Raw genomic sequence first — 21104 nt, 5'->3', positions numbered from 1 at the left:
GACACCAGCATAACTGCCTAGCACAGATTTGGCTTGAAAGGCTGCAAACCTAAACATACCCAAAGGCTTGACAACTCCCAACTATCCCCAGGACCCCACAGCCACATACATCACGACACCAAGGCTCACAGAAGAAGTTAGAACATGGCAGGACATTAAACAAAAATCAGCCAAGTTACAAGTCCATCACTCCAGCTCAGAAATCAGTTACTAAGTGACAAGGTTCAATGAAACTTTATAGACAACTTGATTTTATTATCCATCTCAGGGGATGCTACTGTTTTCCTGCAGGAGACAGTACACTGGGCTAAACAGGCCAGTAGTCCAGTGAGGTCAGTAGCCCAGTTGTGACATTATAAACACAAACACCGCATTCTGTTGTGTTACAAAAGCAAACAGAAACAAACAGTAAAGAAAAAGACAACTCAGAAATTCACACTTCATACAAACAGCTCCCGCTACCCTCCAAGCAAACTAAAAGCACTGTTAAAGCGCCAGGGTTATCTCATGAACTGCTTAACAAACAGAAAACACGGAAGATGATGAAATGCTCAATATATTGTGTTTATTGGAACAAACTCTAAGATGTTGCTTGCTTATGTCTGAAAACAAAAGGTTTAAAAAGAATGATGTATGTATGCTTCCCGTTATTTGAACATGTTTATACTACGAATATTCAGTTCTCTTTCTCAGGGTGTTGCTCCATCCCTCTAAATTAGGGCTAAATATGACAGGTTTTCAGGACTTCCAGTTGGCAGCTATACAGAAATGTCAGAACAAAAAGGCTGACTTTAGCTAGCAAACTCTATAAACGTGAAGGTGCTAAGGGACAGGGCTCTCCACAGCAACTTCTGTACTGAAGTCCTTACCTTGGGTTGGATTAAAGCACGTGCTACCACAAAAGAGTAAGGAGGTATAATTTTAACCTGAATAATCCTGTTTAGAGGTTGTTTCCATCTCTGGATATTCACTGTATGCTCCGTTTAGAAAAAAAGAAAGTGCTTAAAGTGGGAGGCTTTCCCCCCTATCACTGCCTTGGGACCACAGCACAGGGAGCCAACTTACACTCACCACAGTCATGGCAAGGAGAGGGAAGGAAGATTTCTTTCAGGGAGACACCAAAAAAGCTGCAGCTGGTTTTTATTTTTAAGATTAGAGTCCACTGAAACATAGATGCCTTATAAACAATACGTACAACTAAGAAATGCGAGATTACACCTCTGTGGACAGAACGTAAAAGACCTTATTTTGATCTGTGGCAATTTTCATAGACATTTTCCCAAATATGAGCTAATTCTGTTACTTCCATGAATAAAAATCTGCTGTAGAATAACCTCAACATTTGTTGTACCAAAGCAGTATTTTTAACACTAAGAGATAATAACACCTCTGCTCTTTAGCATTTTCTACCCAGGAATCCTAATCCATTTTTGAGATGATAGAACATCTACTATAATCTGTTTCATTACTAAGACCTGTGGTACACCCACTATGCACACACTTCATACCTTTGAAGTGAAGGCATAAAGAAATTATCAAAAAATAGAAACCACCACATAAATGCAATTGTGTAATCTATTTACCATAAAAAGCAATATAAATAAAACACACATGGCTTATAGAGCCTGCCAGGGTCTTTTGGAATGATACAGCCTATATTTATTGAACAAGAATTTTTACTTAAAAATATTTAAGGTGATTTATAGACATATAATTACTGATAAGTACAATCTATTCAGAAATATCTGTATATGCAAGGGGAAAAAAAATCATTAATAGAAACCTTTACAAACAAGAACTCATTCAAACAAAAAAACAACAAAAAAAAAGCAGGTATATTAAAGTATAAAAGTGGCATTAATAAGAAAAAACTATGATAAGTGTGATACACCTGCAGATGTCAAGTGTCATACAGGGAAATCAGGGAAGGGCACGGTGCAAAGCCCTTCACACACAGCAGCACACACAGACCAGCTCGGGGTGCTAGCTCCCTTCATCTATACCAGACACATCCCGGAGTTAGGTGTCCAACTAGAGAAGCACCCCTCCTATCAGTCTCAAAAGTGAGGACATGGGGAAGTCCTGAAGCCCCTCCTGGAGTTAAGCTGCATTTTCTTTCCAAAACGCCCTGTAGCTCACACCTTCTCTGAGAGCGCCCTAGCTCTCCTGGCAGGCATTACTTTGGGTGCATTACAGTACCCTAATTCACAGCCTGTCTCTGTGGGTCTCTCTTTTTCCTGTTACCTCTTTCAACAAAAAGCACAACCACCAACTGCAGAAGTTTATGTGGAGCACGGTACCTTCAGTGGGAGAAACTCAGAATTGTTGCAGCCTTCCAACTAGCGTATGGTATGTTCTCGGGGGTGAAAGATGTGATATGAGTCAGAAAGTCAGCTTCCTCACGGGCAAGAGCTCTACCAACCTTTCATCGTGGGGAAGACCTCTTCCAACTGGGCTACTAACTGAACGGGAGTGAGCAAGGGAAAACTTTACAGCCATCTGTTGTGTTTGATGACTTATCTCTGGAGGTCTCTGAGCAGCATCATGATCAGACCAGGGTAGACTGATGCAGATATCCCTTCTGTGTGGAGATCAGAGGGGTCTAGGCCACTGGTCACAATGTGACACTCCCGGCTCTTGGCTTTTGCCCCTCCCCGAGAACATAATTTTAAGCAACTCATGAAAACTAAGGGTAACATAAATGACTAACTAAATCACTGTAGCTCCAAGACTTTGACACACACCATAGTGTCAGGAGTAACTGTAAATGCAGGCGAGGGCTTTTAGACTTCCACTGTGCATCCTAGAAGCAACGCCAACCTCACAATTCAGAGATCAGGCACCACAGAAAGGTAACTGGCTTCAAACTGTTATTGCAATTTTTAAGCGGTTTTACTTTACTAAAGGTAATAATTAAGTGGAAATAAGCACTAGTATTAGACGATGAATCAGAGGCTGGGTTGCTCCGAGATACTGACAGTTCCAGTGAACTCTTGAATAAATGAGGGAAGAGAGAGATTTGGAAGAGTATGAACTAAAACAAATAATGTCTTCCTTCCTTCCTTCCTTCCTTCCTTCTTTTCACAAGGCGCTTCGCTGGCTGCAGGAAATCTGTGGGTTGGTTTTGTTGGGGCTTTTTGTTGTTGTTGTTTTGCTTCTCATATTCACAACAGACAAACTGACCTCGATCAAACTACGAGCTGGAGCACCCGCTGCCTGTCGAGGGAGAGGCTCCGGGAGAGCCGGCACGACCTGTGCTGGACGCCGGGGAGCAGCCTCGCCCGCTCTCCTCTCCGGAGCTCCCCGCACAGCCCAGCGCGGCCCCAGGCTCCCCGGCCGGGATGCCCCGCAGCACCGCTCCCGCAGCGCTCGCAGCCCCCTGCAACCGCCCCGGTTATCTGTCACTCGGATTCAGGCACCGGCAGTCAGGCGCGCCAGCGATGTCACCACCCCCTCGCATTATCCATCCGGTGAAGGACTAGGAAGCGCCGCATTGCCTAACCTCCCCTCCGCCTTCCCCTCGCACAGGAAATCCCCACCCCCCGCGGCATGACACCAGCGCGGGGGGGGACGGGACCCGCGGCACCCCCTCTGCGCGCTCCGCATCCCCGCCCGCGCTCACCTCATCTTCCCGGCGGGGCGCGGCGGCCGGGGGCTGGCGGCGGAGTGCGGGAGGTGGGGGGGGGCTCTAGCGGCGGCGCCGCCCCACCCGCAGCGCCGGGCCCCGCGGCGCTACCCGGGCAGCGCGGCGGCGGCGGGCAGCCCCTGCGCCGGCCCGGCCATGTTGCCGGCTCCCGCCCGGCTGCTGCGTGTGCCTGTGTGCGCCTGTGGGCAGGACAAAGCGCCGCCACCGCCCGCCCCGCGCCGCTCCGCTCCCACGCGCGGCGGGGCCGCGGCGCCGCCCCACCCCGCCCCGCGCAGCCTCCGCGGGCGGAGCGCTGGGGGAGCCCGGCGCGGGCCCCCTCGGGCAGCGCAGGTGCAGCGGGGCGGGCAGCGATCGGCGGCTCCGGGCAGCTCGGGCGCGGTGGGGGATCGCGGAGCTGACGATGCCGCGTCCCGGCCGGAGCAGGGGCAGTGCCGCGGGGGCAGACCTCTCCTCCGCGAAGTGCCATGGGGGTCCTGTGTACCGGTGCTAGGAACCGGTGCTGCTGTGAATGGAACCAAGGGCAAAAACTCGATTTCCAGCTGGTATTGCGGGGAGCTGAGTTTCCTGCCCCTTCACCCTTCCCGCTTGCCCCAGAAGTTTCCTAGCGAGGTCTCTGACTGCTGCCAGCTGAGTCCATTCTCCGCATCTTGCCTTTCCCCCGGGCTGCCCTGGGCGGGCTTTCAGCCCTGCTGCTTCTTCCCTGGCAGCTCTCGTTCCCCACTCCACATCTCAGCCGCCTGCTCTTCTTGGAGTCACCTCCTGACAGCTCTCTGGTGGAGCCTGAAGCACACGGCGATCATCTCCACTAGTGGAAACAGCTTCTTTACTGGTCCAGAAACTGAAGCTTCCCCTGCCCCTCTCTACATCTGTTTGCTTCCTCCCATACACCCACCACCCATTAGAAAAAGATGATACTGAGAATGGTGTTGCTTGGATATGTTCAAGGATCTGGCACAATAAGGGATCAAAAACTGCAGTTGTTTCTCAAGTTTTTCATACATTGGTCACCATCCTTTTATTGGCACTTCTCAAGAGTAAAGGCTCTTCAGACTGACAGTCTGTGGGTTCCTCTCCCCCAGATCTCCCCCAGTTCTGCAGCATCCAATTTGGACACAAAAACCCACTCCCAAAAACCGCAAACCAGCAGCCATGTAATCTCACAGCAAGCAGTGGGTTTCCAGGCAGCCAGCAAGTGTGTGCACAGTGCGTCTGGAACAGAACTGATTTCTGCCCCTCTCCCTCCCTCCCTCCATGCATCTGTGCCCCAATTAACACTGCTTCAATCGCTCCCTGAGACCCACCTCTGTCCGCTCATGACGTGCAGGGCAAGGAGGCCAAAGCTCCTCTTCCAGTGTGCAGTGGCAGTTTCAGGGAGATGGGCTGTGGGCACCCATGTACCCCTGGAAAGCTGGGCCAAGTGTCGGTAATGTACCCATGGTGCAAAACAAGCAGGCAATGTGGCACCGCACAGCCTGTGCATGGGGTACAGAGCAAAGCTGTGGGGGGCCATTTTTAATATAAATACTTTGTCATTTTTTTCTGTTTCTCTGAAAAGTTGAGGTTTCCAAATATTCAAACCAATACAACACTTGTTTTTACTGTAATAGCAGCCTATGCCTCTAGAATAAATGTTGTAAAAATCAAGCCCATGGATTTGATGTCCTAGAGACCTATTTCACTATTGGCTTGTCAAGTCTTGCTGCTGCCAACGGCAGCTCCATTCCAAATAAAAATATACTACAACAATAACAACAATAACATGACAGCAACAAAACCCGTGGTAGCAATAATGTGTATGCCTTTTATTCAAGGCCATGCTTGTTTCGTGGTAGCTAATGCAAATCTGATAATTGCTGTTTTCAATGACCAGTAAGATGGTAAAAAAATAATTGAGGACAGAGTTACTGAAGGGTCAGGGGGATGGAGCCCCCATCCGTTCTGTACCTCACTAGGACAGAGTCCCCTGGCAGGTCTGGGCCACCCTCTTCCCAAGTCACCCCACCAATTAATCCAAGCTCCTTTCAGACAGAGGTGGTCTTTCCGACAGAAGCAGCTTCCCCTGTTACTAAGGGGCCTCATCATTTGTTTGAAACTAAAGCTTATAGTCCTAAGTTTCCTAGAAGGTACACTAGGTGTTGTTTGTATAAAGAAATAACTGTGTCAGATCACAGATCTGATATGCAGCCTCTCCAAATTGACAGTGGCTTGGAGAATCTCACCCACATAATTTGCAATGGGGCTGCTGAAGGTAGCAAGCTTACAAAGAAATAATGAGCAAAAATAAAACCTATTTTCTCATTACTATCATCTGACTAATCCTTTAGAGTGTGGGTCACTGACCAGCGCATGCAACATATGGGAGACAGCATAAGGGAAGGAAGATGCGTATTAAAATAGAAAGTTTCATGGTAATTGCACTAGGATTTAAAACACAATTAAAAGAGCAAATCCATATGTGAGTTCACTGGTAATGTGGGTTTTTTTTTAATGTAATGTCTTTCAGCAAGGTTTATAACAGGCACAAATCAAATAGGCAACAAAATGTACCATGGTTTATGATCTAAAACTAGAGTGAGCAAAAACGTCTTCTGCAGAGACTTTATCTGAATGTGCAGGCTGCACAGCAGAAAGGGGCATCTGATCCTGCAGAGACACTCGTGAGTCTTTACAAAGAGCTAAACTAAACCCAGTGCATGCCCCGGTGCTGACACATTCAGCTGCCCACAGGGGACTGCAAACATCCAGGCAAGCCACCACCACTTGCAGCTCCGTACCTGCATTGCCTCCTGAGAAGAGGTGCCGTCCTTGGGCAAGTTGCAGCACCTCACTGGCTACAAACTTGTGCAATGTCTGCTCTTGCAGAGGCCTGGGAGGCTTAATTGCCCATGAGGCAGTTTGAGAACTGATGCAGAAATGCAGAATGTGTAAGATTACTGGTCAATTATACTACCTGCTTTATTTATTCTTACATAAAGAAGCAAGAGAGAAAAGGAGAAGAAATTTTATGTAGTCATACGTGTTAATCTTGCTGGCCACTAATGGCACAGAAATAGGGGATCAGTGTTAAAAAACTCCGTTGTATCAGAATCCACAAGGCTTTTTCATACAGGTTCATGGGTTCAAGTGCCCACCAGATCAGTGCATCGATAGAAATTCATGACTGAACTGTGTAATTATTTTGCTGGGACACATCTCACACTATATTGCTATAAGAACAGTAAGACTTCCAAGAGACTTTAAACTGTTAATTTGTATGAACAAATACATAACCCCAGACGTAGTCCTGCCAATTTACCTGCTCTTTGCCCAGGGTGAACTGCTGACCCAGCAGGGTGTATCTCCATCCTGCTGGCCTCGTTGGCCTTCCTGCTTCTGCTCACACCCCTAATTGTGAATCCTCCTGCAGAGCTGACAAAGACCTGCACAAGCAAACTGCTGTCCCTGGGTGTGTCTTTCCTGGCTGAGATCTCCTGCATGGCAAACCCTGAGGGATTTTTCCCCTCAGGGTCCTGCTGCAGCAACTGCCTGTTGCCACTTCAGAGATTTCATGTTAGGAGAAGGAGGAGGAGGAGGAGGACACCCTCCCTAAACAGTCATGCAGCCTTGGGCAACATCCTCTGTAAATATCCTCATATCAGGAGCTCAGGGTCATCCAGCTGTTCTCAGTGAGTCAATGCCATGTGCAGAGCTACGTGCCCTTGCTGCAAAAGTCTTGTAGGAATTTTTTTCCCCACTGAATTTGTCCAGCTCAGAGATTTCTCTTGAAACTCTCAAGCTTTTCTGTGGGCCATACTATTGTCCACAATAACCTGGTTTACACAGGTTTTTTTGGAAGGCTTTTCCTAAGCATGGAGGATTTAGCCTTGTGGAAGTCGCCCTTGAAAGGAATTCATTATACCAATTCATTATACCATGTCCGGCAATACACATACACATCTATTTCTAAACAATTGTTCCTCAGACAGCAACATGACTTTGCCAAAGCTCAAGTCTGGTTTCAGTTGCACAATTTCATGGGCACCTCACTGGGGCAGAGAGAGTACACTCACCAAATTCGGGCACAAAGTGTGATTCAGTGATTCCCAAAACTCAGAGGGGTTCAGTTTGGTTTCCACCTATCACCATGCCCTTGTGCTTGGCCACTTAAACATTCCCTGTGATCTTCAGGACCATTTGGCAAAAGTCTAAGTTCCACCTCTGATCTGTTACGGGAGCCCAAAGGGCAGCCCTTGTGAAGCCCTGGCAGCAAGAGAGCGCACATCACCCACTGCTGCACAGGCAGCCAGTGTGGCCCATGCTGCAGGGACTGCAAATAAAGCTGCAACCAGAGAGACCCCAAAACCTGGATTTCTTTAGCAATGCTTCATCCAGTCTTGGGGTGAGGAGGAAAGAGCAAGAAGAGGCTAGGACAAAGTGGCAGAAGAGTCTGGCAGGAGCTAAAGGGAGTAAGGGAACCGAGACAGAAAACTGAGGGAAATACAGAGGTTTGGGATTCTTGTGACAAGAAACGAAGAGAACAGGAAATTAGATGGAAAGGGCTAAATCATTTTAATGGAAGAATAAAGAAGGGAAAGAAGACAAGAAGGTGGAATGGAATAGGAAAAAGCAGAGAATAAGTAGGAAAAAAAATACATTGTTTATATACTTTAATTCTATATTTTATTATATTCCTCCAGTGAAGATAGGAACCAGCAAAAGGAAGGGTCCAAGCTGTGCTCTCAGGATGGTGTGTGGGATAGTCAGTACCTTCTCTTGGAAAGGGAGGAGCCCACTGGCACTTACATTTTTCCCATTTTGTCTCAGGAGAGCGGGGTTTACAGTCACTAGGAAGGCTGAAGCAGGAAGCTGCTGCTGGGTAGAGCTCTGCTTTGCAGGCAGACCTTGGGGAACTAGCACAGTCTTATCTGTCCAGGGCTATTCGTGATTTTTCCTTAGCAAAAGCAGCAGTGTTCTCACCCAAAACTAATCGCAAAGATCCCAGCACAGAGGCGATGCTGCGCTCCTGAAGTCAGAAGTAGTTGGGTCACTCCAGGCTGCCTAACTGCATGTGGCCAGATTTGCTGCTGAACGGGAGCTGTGCATATGGGAAATGCCAGAGGGCTTTTCACTTAAACTGAGCCTCCTGTCAGCTTGCTCTCCAACTGTCTGAGCCATAGACAGGGACTCTCAGATCTCAGCTTCTGCTCTTTTTTAGGTGCTGTAAGGAGGCCAAAACACTTGAACCTCTGCTGTAATAACCTCCCCTGTGGTTATACACTGATGTCATGAATTCGGACTTACGATGTCAATGAAAGCTGCTGAAAAGGAGAAGCTGGGCAGGAAGGAAGGAGCCCTAAAATGTTAACATTTATCTTAATGAGAAACTGAATCCAGAACGAACAGCCAAGGCAACTGATTTTGTAGAGAGAGGCATTCTCTTCAGGCTGCCGCAAGCAGGCAGTTCCCTCTTCAGCACGCCTCTGCAGTGCAAGGGCAATGCAAGGCAACGGCAAATTACAATAATCTAATGTGGCTGCAGAACTCATCCAGCCTTTTTAATTTTTGCTTTCTAACCATAATGACTGAACAGCCTGAAGGAGATTTCTTTAGCCTACAATCTGGAACCCGTAGGAAATGTAGCTCACATAGCACTGATAGCCAGAATCCACAGAGCAGCTGAATTTGCTTCCCTCTGGCTACATGTTTATTTTAGGCAATTCCACGGGTCAGATTTAAAAAAGTTCATCTCTTAGAAGCTCCTACTAAAAGCCTGTTCACTTGCACAGAGACCCAGAAAACAGGTTTCTGCTCTCACGGTTATAACCTCAGCACCTCAGACTAGACGCAAAGAAGCAGCTTTTAAGGTACAGATATGTCCACTACAAGCAAATGGAAATGTCTGCCTTAATTTAATATAGTTTGTAGATAGCCAAAGGTGGTAAAACCAAGCCCGTGCTGAGTTGGGACTGTGAAGCAGGTGGGGAGGAACTACTTTTCATGGAGTCCAAGATCTCAAGCTTTCATAACAACACAGACAAAACGCAGGAAGTGCCTACAGAATCTGCTGACCCTCACAGCATAGCGGCGCTGTCAAAGGAGGCATCTTCTTACAGTTCCGCATTTGGCAGGTGACCAAGGGAACCCACAATGCTGCAAAACGTCTTGCCTGACAAAGGTTCCCCAGGTGGCTTTCACAGATGAGCCCATTGGTGTCACCACTGACATAAATTAGGTCTACCAGACAGTATGAGATGGCAGCTTTGGCTGAGCTGTCTTCAATGCCTCCATGTAAATTATCACGTAGTCTTCTACAATTATTTAATGAGGGAAAATGAAATTACCACGGAACTGCATGACTAAGGAGAAACATCAGCCTCTTCCAGCAAGAGTATGAACTGCTAATGTACTCACTCATCCAGCAGCCTCCATCGAGGAGCAGACAGATCTGGGTGCAATTCTGTCCTTCCCCTCAGGAGTCGGTTCCTCATCTCCCATCTTCTGGGCTAGGAGATGCTCTGCCTTCAGGCAAATCTTCTGAAGGGAAGCCTGTGGCAGCCAGAGCAGCACAGCCATGATCAGACTGCTCCAGCATGTCTCTGAATCCCAGCCAGCAATGGAAGAGAAAGATTTCTGTTTAGGCTTCTCCCAAGTCTGTTCTTTTCACCAGTAATTAAACTGACATTTTCTTTGCCATCTGTAGGATTTTTGAGGATGCAATCAAGTGATCTATCAGCAGCCCTAGTTCCAGGGATGGAGGAGAAAACACAGCAAAAAGACCACCTGCTTCTCTGAACAGAACCTGTAGAGACGAAAAATGCCAACCTTTGCAAAAAAGGCTCCGTTTGTCCTTGGACATTCTTACCACATGAATAATTTTGAAGGGAAGCAATATCCTCTAATCTTAGTTCTTTAGAAGAATAAATTTGACCCAAACTTTTCACATAGGAAACATGACCTTGTATTAATTAGAAGAGTAAAAAATCCATTTTAACAAAACTGATTTGCTTTGTGAGAAGATCTTTTAATAATGTAAAATGGTGTGTTTGGGTTGTTTTTTTTTTAATTCAATAGCATTGAAAAACTACTTCCTCTTACATTTATCTTCTTGCTTTACTGCTATTTTTTTATTTTTTTTAATACCGTGACTGCTTTCTGTAGAGCTCATCTGCTGGAAATTAGAATCACAGAATCATAGAATCATAGATAGGGTTGGAAAGGACCTCAAGATCATCTAGTTCCAACCCCCCCTGCCATGGGCAGGGACACTTCACACTAAACCATGTCACCCAAGGCTCTGTCCAACCTGGCCTTGAACACTGCCAGGGATGGAGCATTCACAACTTCCCTGGGCAACCCATTCCAGTGCCTCACCACCCTCACAGCGAAGTACTTCTTCCTTATATTTAACCTGAAATTCCCATTTAAGTTTGAACTAATACTTGTCAGGTTTCAACAACCTGTCAAAACCAAGCACTACTAGAAGTATCTCTGTAATAATAGTCAATAATCAAAGGTAGTAATTCAAATGGTACATATAGAATTGAGTTGAAAAAGTTTTGATATAATACAAATATGTGTCCTTTAGGGCATAAATATATGGAAAGAGGCAGTAGTAAACAAAATCACAAAAAGCCACTATTTGAAAATGGGCGATGATCCTAAAAAGCAGATTAAATCTATAATTATTGTGAAGCATACAGAAGAAAGCAGAAAAAGTCTTTTGAAAACATATGTACTGTTTTCTGTATAATTTAAGACTTGGATACTATCAACTTCAGTAGCTAATCACTTTGAGTATCCTGATGCAGAAGGGTTACGTGAATACATATGCTCATTATTTTGGAAAAGCATGACAGTTGTACTGTTGCAGTGAGTTTAGGATCACAAAGTCCCATTGCTAAACTCCCTAAAGCAACAGAAAAAAAAAATCCCTACCCTAAAAATATTTCCAAATCTAAGATCATGTGTCCTGGGTTCTGATGTAACCATTATTTCTTTTCCTTCCTAGTAGCTGGTGTAGTGCTGTGCTTTGGCTTTAGTCTGGGAACAGTGCTGATAACACACTGATGTTTTAGTTGTTTTAGCACTTACCCTGATCAAGGGCTTTTCAGCCTCTCCTGCTCTGCAAGTGAGGAGGGGCACAAGAAGCTGGGAGGAAGCAGAGACAGGACACCTGACACAAACTAGCCAAAAGGGTATTTCATACCACAGCACGTCATGCCTTATATATAAACTGGGGAGAGTTAACCAGAAGGGACTGATTGCTGCTTGGGTCAGGCTGGGTATTGGTCAGCGGGTTTTGAGTAATTGTATTGTGTAGCACTGCTGTTTGTTTTTTTTCTTTTCCCTTTTGGTTTTCAGTACACAAGAAACATGAAGAGATGAGTCTCTTAGCAATGCTACACCTGCTGCAGCCAAGATCAGGGGAGGGAACAAGCAGCAGAAGAAGTCTGGCTGTAGCTCCAGCCACAGACTTGAGAACCAGCCTTACACTCCATGGATGGTCAGGAAAAGACAATTGCCACAGAGCAAGCATCAGGTGAGAGTCCCAGGTGCTGCTAAGGGGATGAAATATGCAAAGTTTGGGAATAACTCTTTCTTCCACACACCATTCCAGCCCCCGCCCCCCTTTTTTTTTTTCTCTTTTAAAGTACAAAAGAGAACACTCCCAAGAAAACAAATAAACCCAAGAGCCAAAGAATAAGGGTGGAAGTAGGGAGAGCTGAAGATTATATATAACAATGGCAAAATTGTGTAGTATTTCCTGGATAATGACAGAAGAATCACTTTAACAGTCATCAAGCGGATATTTGGCTCAAGATGTTATCCACCATGTGCCAATTCAGTTAATACGTTTATCAGGTCTTCACAGAGGAACAAAGATTTAACAGCAAAAGTTAGAAATGGAGGAGCAGCAGAGGCACAGATGGGATGGGATTGTTGAAAATCCCTTTTGATCATTGGCACTAGGGATGAACATGCAGGATTCCTCATCTTTTTCTTGTAAGGGATAATAGTTTAAAATGAAGAAAGGGATCACAAATACATTATCACATCCCAAGAGCAGCACCATGGGAGAAGGATGAAAAGGAAATGGCCCAATCCAATTTACAGCTTCTGTTTTCTCTGTTGCAAGTAATGACAAACCACCTACAGTTCTGAAAGCAGAAAACCTGAAAGCACCCCATCTGCAAAAGCAAAACAAATAAATAATAAACAGAAAGTACTGTGGCAAAATCTATAAACTATCCAGACAAGATGAGAACCTGTCACTTGCATATTAAAACCCCCTGGGACTGGATCAACCCTAGAAATGGCAGGGAAACTATGCCTTAGTTTCACACATTTCATACAGAGAGAGATTGACATCGTGATCAGAAGTTGTGCCAGTGCTCCTCTGCCCATTTATTTTCTTCTTCACCTTGCTCTTTCCTCTGTAGAAGCTCAATACGTGTACTGATATAGCTGCACAGCTAAATCAGATGTGGAAACTGAGGACAAAGAGGATTTTCTCTGTTGCTGTACTTGTTTGCTTGCTTGGCCTTTATTTTTTTGTATTTCCCTTGAAGTGATTTTAACCTGGGTCCATCTTCCAGCTGGGTTCTCCCTATGGTCACAAAAACTCTTGTGCTGCATCTGGGGGCAAGGCCTCTTCCTTCAGTGACACTGATAGATAATGTCATATTAAAGTGTCCCTAAAACCCTGGCCTTGAAAAGTCTTGCCTGAGGACAAGTTCCTAACACAGGAGCTCTTCGCATGAGCATAACCCTGTGCACTGCAATGACACCCCTCCACCAGCCTAGCGCTCAGAAATAACTGGTGTGTAGTAGAGGCAGAACCAAGGCAGGCTGCAGGTGAAAGCATGTGGTCTGTCCTTCCCTGCTGTGGAGTTTCACCCTCTAGGTGTGCATTAAGAATCACATTCCAGCATCTTGTTCACTCATAACATATCCCAAAAATCTAGATTTTATTCCCCGAATATTTTCAAATACAGCTCTAATAGAGAAATTACAAGTGTGAGTAATTAAGTAAAGCCCTCTCTTCTATAAGTATTTCATGTTGAAACAAAGATATTTCACTAAACAGGAAGAATGCATTGAAAATACACTTTAATAGATGTTTATTGGTGTCCTGCACATTCAGTGTAGGAGGTTGGAGATGCAATTAAAAAAAAAAAATTCAAAATTTATTGATTCCATTTTGCTTAAATCACTCTAAACAACCAGTGCCTTAGAGTTCAGAGAATTAACGTTTACTGTCCATTACAAGCAAAATTTTAATATCACCTTTTCTGAGAGCGCTTAAAACTCCTTTTTTAAATTCTTCAGATACATTCCTTGAAGTAAACAATACATTTCAATCTGTGTCACAATCAACATTGATAAGGCCTTCTTAACCATTTTATGCCACCTCCACTATTACTTCATTGCAAAACACAATCTTATTTCGGACTATAAATATTCATCCATGCACAAAACACAGGGGCCAGAAGTTACACATTAATATCTCATGTAGGCTTCCAAGACTTCTTTTACCCCCTGCAGGTTTATGGTACACTTAAAAAGATATCTTTAGACTTGGTCTACTTGGTCTTAAAATACAAATATACAATATCCATAAGCATAAAAAAGTAAAGCTAGATTGCCTTACCATTTGTTATGAACTGCTAAAATCTTATACATGTACAATATAGCATCATGCGGATTAATATACATATTAGTTAAATACAGCAACCAATAATGGAGATGTGGCTAAGCTTTTTTGTTTCGTTTTCAAAAAGAAAATGTTCATGTACAAGTAAAAATACTTTTAATTTAAACTCATATGGAACACCTGAACCACATAGACATATGTAAACCCTGCTGAGATATTCAGGTCAAACTGGGGCATAACCTGCTGACTCACTTAAAAGGGAACACAGCTCCTCACAGGTGATTCCCAAGGTGTGCTGTTCCCAAGAGAATGCAAACTTACCAGCATTCATATTTTCAGGTCTAGAACACTAGTTTTTGCATCTTACATCTCAGTTTATACTTTCTGCATCTACCCTTCATCCTCCATCAGGAACTATTCGGTACCTTGACATTGTAATAGATTTTTCTAAATAAGTAGATATACAGTACAAAGTGTAGATAGTGAAACAAATAAGCACATATATACAGTCTTTGAAAGGCATTTTTTGTGACCATTTTAGCCGTGTTTATAGAAAACATTTAAGACAGTCACATTCTGCTGATACCACTGTATTGCAAACTGTCAAGCCACATTTCTTATATTAAACTTGTACTGTACTGTGTATTGTACAACAGAAAATGATCATTCTTAAGGTGTGACACAATGAAAAAAAATATAAATCACTAGACTGAGTAAGATAACCAGCGCAGGGCTTCATTTTCCTGAGGTTTGTAAGAATCTTTTAAACAAAAATCACAGTGACCAGGCTAAACTGCAAACATACTGTTCAGTTTTACATATACAGTTTATACATAAGTTCTGTGCATGGTCGACTCAACTGTGTATGTTCACACTGATGTTTCCTTTAAATGACTCGCCACTGCATAATACTTGTATCTTTTCCACCTGTGGAGATGAGATGGGTGTCTTCACAGAGAAAATCTACATTAGTTACATGACTACTATGTCCACCGTACACATGGCTTGGAGCCTAGAAAACACCACAGTAGTGAGAATATAAGCTGTCATAAAATCATATCGTTATAACATTCATACAACAGTGAAACCAAGGCATCACATCATTCCCTTAAAGTACTTTGATATTAAGTTAAACTTTAAATTTAATTGTAGTTTCAATTAACCCTAAGTAAATCCCTCAGGCATAAACATATTCGCATTTTTTTGTTTGGGGAGGGGGCTTGTATATTTGTTTGTTGGTTGGGGTTTTTGTTGCCCATAGGAAAACAACACAATGCAATTTTGCAAATTATAAGAGTAAATTTTTTGGAAACACCTTACCCTAAATTGTGAACATGGATATGAGAAGAGATGTACTTTGCCAAAATCATCCCCTGTTGATAGCAGTTTTCTCCCATGCGATCGACAGACGGCATTGATATCTGTTCCATCCGAACCTTCAGGCCATACACCTGAAACACAGAGGGACTAATTAAAGGTTTTCATAAAGGAAATTGAAGTGACAGCTTAAGTCTTTATTAAAATATTAATAAAGGATTACTTGTTTAAAAAAAAAAAAAAAGAGAGAAGATAAAACAATAACTGCTGCTGAGCCACTATGTGTACTTCCATACCAGCAAAGACCAGATACTAATAGGAAATCAAGCACATAAACAAATACTGTATTTCCCCTAGTCAAAGTGCTTTTTACTCCAAAAAAAGGAAGAATTCTGCTGAATTATGACCATGTGTCTGAGGCTAAAAGAATTTTCATGTGTTTATGTAGAAAAATAAGTTACTGCTTTTATTTTCCCTTCTGCTTATGTATATGCTAACATACTTTATACTACTGTAGTCTGAAAAACTACCTATATATGATTCAACACACTTTTCATATTACTAAAGCTTAAAATCTATGAAACAAGAATTTAGATAGTTTAAAATTTTTTTAATAATTAAGAGATCCCTCAAAAAGAAACTGAACCTACTATAAATTTTTAGAATGCTTTTGTTTTGCTGAAATTCTCATACTTCCTCAAATACTCTATTTGCTGTTCTTGCACCAAGTGGTGTTCTAAAATTAAACTGTAAGCTCATCAATGCAAGGACCCTATCTATGTGCCACATCTTTAAAGCCTCTGAATACCTGCCTGTAACAAACTGGAATTGTAATAAAATCCAACCAGTTACTGCAGTTTAATTTTATGTATGCAGTACTGTGGTGGTTTGCTTTTTTAAAATCATTTTTGTAATTCAGATTTTACCTAATCCCTACTCAACATAATTGACACCTAACTTTCAGAGACAACTGACATAATCAATTATAGTGTGTGTTCTCCCATTATGGTTTGGCATTACAATTTTCAATAACGGTCCATATGTCACACATCCTCTGCAGTGTCCCCCTGAAGTCCCACCACTTGAGGGCATGTTCTTTGTTGTTATTACAGGTCAGGGTGGCCGAGTTGCTACTCCTGCTTGCCCTCCCATCTCCTAGAAGGATGCCTAAGCCTGTGGGCAGGGCAGGCACACTCCAGCTTCTCCTTCTTTGGGCCAGTCGTAACACCAAAGCAGGCGTCTGCCCTGCACTGTGGAAAGAGCTTGCCTTCAACCCACATGGGATTCTGCCCAAATACAGTCTTTGTATCACTGCACTGTATCATTGTATTCAAAGGCACTGAGGAAGTGATTCCATGCCTTTATAAGGAATTACAATTTGGAGTAAATAAAATGAAATGCAAAGTACTGATTTGCGGACTGCCCGTAACTCTCCTAATATGTGTGGAATCACCTCTTTGCTAGATCAGGGACAGTAGAAATGAGGCTTAGAGGAAGGTGCAAAGAAGAAACATGGTAATTGTTACTTGCAGAGTTATGAACACATAGAATGAAGAGACAGAGAAAAACTGTTTTAAATAACTGCTTTGACAAAATGGAAGCCGTATGAACATCAGATGCTAGCTGAAAAGAGGCAGGAGTCTTCTCAAGAAGTCACTGTGACAAGCTGGAGATAAAGGAAATGGTTTAAGAAATAAGACTGCCATTTTGAAATGGGGAAGGGATACAAAATTTATTCTAGTGCCTCACAGCCAGTTTTTTTTTAATATGTAAAGTGAATCCCCTTTGCTGAAAAATTACTCAATTTTTTCTTCATTCTCTGCAGACACAGAAAGAAAACCATTTCCTTTCTTACATTTGAAGACTGATGCTATGCTTTTCTTCTCCTCCTCATCACTAAAATGCATTAATTACATCTTTTCTCCCAGAACAGTATTAAATGGATAATTATTCAGCACATTATCTGTTGGCCCAATGTGTAAAAACCAGAAGCAGCTATTCCAGCTGTGACTGGAGCAGATACTGATAAATGGATGATTACTTCACATTTTGCATGGTATCTTTTTCATTACACATCCCACTAATGCATTTACCTCTCCTACAACAGCATAATGCTGTTGACTCTGTTCAGTTTGCAAAAGTAATCTGATCTTTCTGTGCAGATCTCCTCTCTCACCTTCTCTCCTCCCTTCTGTATTTGTGCAACTGGGTTCTGCTGTTCAAGTGAATAACCTCCTATTTGCCTCTGTTGAATTGCCTCTTTTTTTCATACCAATCATCTATTTCTCAAGACAATTTGCTAATCCTGCAGCTTCACAACACCTACAAATTATATACACTGTAATTATATACATGCCAGTAATAAATATATTCAAACAAATATAACATGAATTGTATATTCTTCTAGTCGGTTTTGAATGCAACCAGTCTGAGCTCTGCTCTGCTTGCAGTATTGTCTGGCTTTCCACAGCATCTTACATTTCTTCTGTTCCTGTCCCTCACCTTCAAATATCCATTTTTCCAAAACGGGGCATGTGATATGAACCGATGCCTTACTTGCATATCCAGCAGCACATGGTTCTTGCAAAGGCATACAGTTCAGTAAGTGTCTTAACATCTTTAATCCTTCACAATTACATGTGTTTGTATCACTAAAATATCCTCCCTTGAATACACTTTTTTATATGCTGTTGATTTTCAGTTGAATTGTCTCTATAAACATTTCCAGGCTGACTAATCAGTTCGCATGCTTGAAGACAGGTGTCCAACAGATCAATATTCTTTCCTCTCTACATTGGTTATGTTGATCTCCTAGTGCTATGCATATTAGTTGTGATTTTTAGGTGGTTCTGCTAGAGTGAGAAAACACCCCTAGTTTCAGTCAGCCAGCAGCTACTGAAAAATCAACATAATAGAAGCCTCATATCCTTGATGATGTGATTACTTCTGTAAAAAAGTGGGGCAATACTGACAAGCATTTGAAGTGGTCATACTAGCTGCTCTGAGGCCACAAAGTACTGAATAGTAGACTGATTTCCAGAATTACTGGACTGGTTTCCAATTTATAATTTATAAGCTTCTTCAATTTATTATTCTACTCATTAACTCTGCACTTTATCCTCTCCACATGAGCTCTGAAGGTAAATATATGATTCCACAGGTACTGCATTCATTCTTCTCCATTTTTCCAGTACTCAGACTGTTCTCTGCATAATAAGTACTAATAGTCTTGAGATTATGCTAGCCAGTTGTTTTGACAGCTAGAACAAGGTTCCTCACACTCAGATAAAATTTTCCAATGTATTCCTTCCCTACTGAAAGCAGAGGTCTTATCCTTTCATTACTGGCACTAACTGGGTTAGTATCAGATTGCAGTAAGTCTTCAAATAAAGACATTAAAAAAAGAGAGAGAAGTGTTAAGTTTTTTAACACTTCAGTCTTAGTGTCAACTCTCTGTCCTCTCTGCATAACAGACCAATACTGTCACTGGCCCTTCTGTTATTTCTGTGCTTGATGCGTATGCATTTATGTTTTAGCTTTGATTATGTGTCTCCTTGGTCCTCCCAAGAGATTCTACTTTCTGCATTCCTCTTCCTTTTAGGAAAAGGCAACAGCAGTTTAACCAAATCTGTGTCTTGCTGTCACTCCTATCTTTCCTCTGGGCTAGCAGTTTGTGCACTTCATACCATCTAAGGAACTACCATATCTCGCCTTTCCTCCAGCTTCAGATCTTCCCTAACAGGGCTTTCATTTCTGCAGTTTGCCTCCCTCAAGTCCATTATTTTCATTTAGTTGCTCTTTTTTGCTTCCTGTACTAAGGATCACACCTCCCTATTTCCACAGTCATTCCTACACATGATGCATTCACTTTCTCAGCATATTCCTTCCAACTCCCCGGAATCAAATCTGGAAGAAACTCCCCTTGAAGTGCTTATCTATTTCCTGTATCAGAAGAATTTTGAGAACTTGCTGGTTAGTCACTATAGTGCAATTTTTTTCCCAAAAGAGACTGGAATAGTTAAAATCTCACATCCTTCGCAATTCTTTTTTGGCTGATACTGCTAGCTATTAAAAAGATCTCTCTTCATTTGATTGTTCTGGAAGGATGGACAACAGTATAACCCTGCCACCATTTCATCTATAATTATTATGCATTATCCTTGCAACTTCCCAGTCTGAACCTAAGCGTATAGCTATGAATCCTCAGTATATATGGTATTATATTTTCTTCTTGTACATTGCATATCCTTTCTAAGTTATATCCTATTACTTTAAAATGCCCTTCTTTTGATGAACATCCTCACAATCTCTATGGAATTACTAAAATAATGACTGTGGTAAGTACGAAAACTTAGCAGTTACTTTTACTTATTACCCTTGTTGCTTTAGCTTGCAATAAACCAGTTCATCATGGAGGACTGAAAGTGTAACAATGTATATGCAGTATCCCCAAGTTCCCCAATGGCCCAGGAGATCATTTTGTTCGACAGTCTGGCTCCAAAAGTTGATCTATAGCAAGAGGAAAAAACCCCTTTCAGGTATGACACTCCTCTCCTGTGACTCTCTATGCACCAAAAGCAGCCCCATATTCTACCACCACTACATTTTGCATGAATCCAAATTGTAAAGCGAGGAATACTCGCTTAAAGTAGTATGTCAGAATATCTGAACCTGTAATGCTAACTGCAAAGACTTTGTAGCTCTGTGACTGTGTCTCACATATACTCAAACCCCAGGAATATCTTAACATTTCTACTATAAGGGCCTTCATCCCTCATATGAGGAGCACACTATATCAACATGCAGCCAAGTCTTCAGGGATTTCCTCCTGTTACTAAATCTGCATGTTGTAGTGATACCCAAGCACTGCTTGTCAGTTAAATTATATAAAATTTGAATGTGACTTCCCAGCATATTGATATTGCCATCCCATCTTTAGGTGCTTAAAACATCCTTTCTGGCTACCTGTAAAAACATTACTGCATCTATTTTAGTTGAAACATGGGTGAGAATTTTCCATGTTTACTGCTTGTACAAAACCACTCTCCTCTGAACTCTACCACTGCTTCCTATTTTATCTTGAGGCCTTAAGAACGGGAGCTTCTCATACTCAGATTTTGTAACGATCTGTCTGCTCTGCGTGCATAGCATAATGATGCTTTGTGCTCTGCACATGAAGTCCCATGGAAAAAAATTGTCCTGATTTTGTTAGGTTTTTCTTGTTTCTTCTTGCATTCCTTTCACCTAAATGCCATACAGTGTATCAAAACACATTGCAAGTACTTCATAAAGGAGTCTTGTCAGCCATTTTGTGTTTGCACAGTACCTACTGCAAGCGAAACTGGCTCTGGCAAGGGGATTTGGTGCAGCAGCTGCCTAAGTAATTCCATAGAACTGGTACTTTGAATAAAAATTATGAGAAGTAACTAGTGTGACAGAAAGGGCAGTGTGTGATTTCTTCCTTGTCTCCTACTTTTGTTGTAATTTAGTATTTGTACTTGAAGCTAG

General features: G+C 42.7%; 1 protein-coding gene across 12 annotated transcripts in view; it reads right to left on the bottom strand.

Moving 5' to 3' along the window:
• Positions 1–13729: 13729 nt before the first annotated feature.
• EML1 (EMAP like 1) overlaps positions 13730–21104 on the bottom strand; it is a 133870-nt gene continuing 126495 nt past the window's right edge. For all 12 annotated transcript variants that reach the window (XM_062627890.1, XM_062627888.1, XM_062627889.1 and 9 more), the window contains 2 exons: positions 15600–15730; positions 13730–15291 (listed from right to left, as the gene is read on the bottom strand). In XM_062627890.1, coding sequence (XP_062483874.1) covers positions 15166–15291; positions 15600–15730 — 257 coding nt within the window. In that variant the 3' untranslated portion in view covers positions 13730–15165. The remainder of the gene's footprint in view (positions 15292–15599; positions 15731–21104) is intronic.

Source organism: Pezoporus occidentalis, unplaced genomic scaffold (genome assembly GCF_034315485.1).
Source record: "Pezoporus occidentalis ecotype Australia unplaced genomic scaffold, CSIRO_AGI_Poc_V1 ctg31, whole genome shotgun sequence".
Taxonomy (NCBI): Eukaryota; Metazoa; Chordata; class Aves; order Psittaciformes; family Psittacidae; genus Pezoporus; species Pezoporus occidentalis.
The sequence above is the reverse complement of the archived record's forward strand: the minus strand, read 5'-3'. Positions and strand labels throughout refer to the sequence as shown.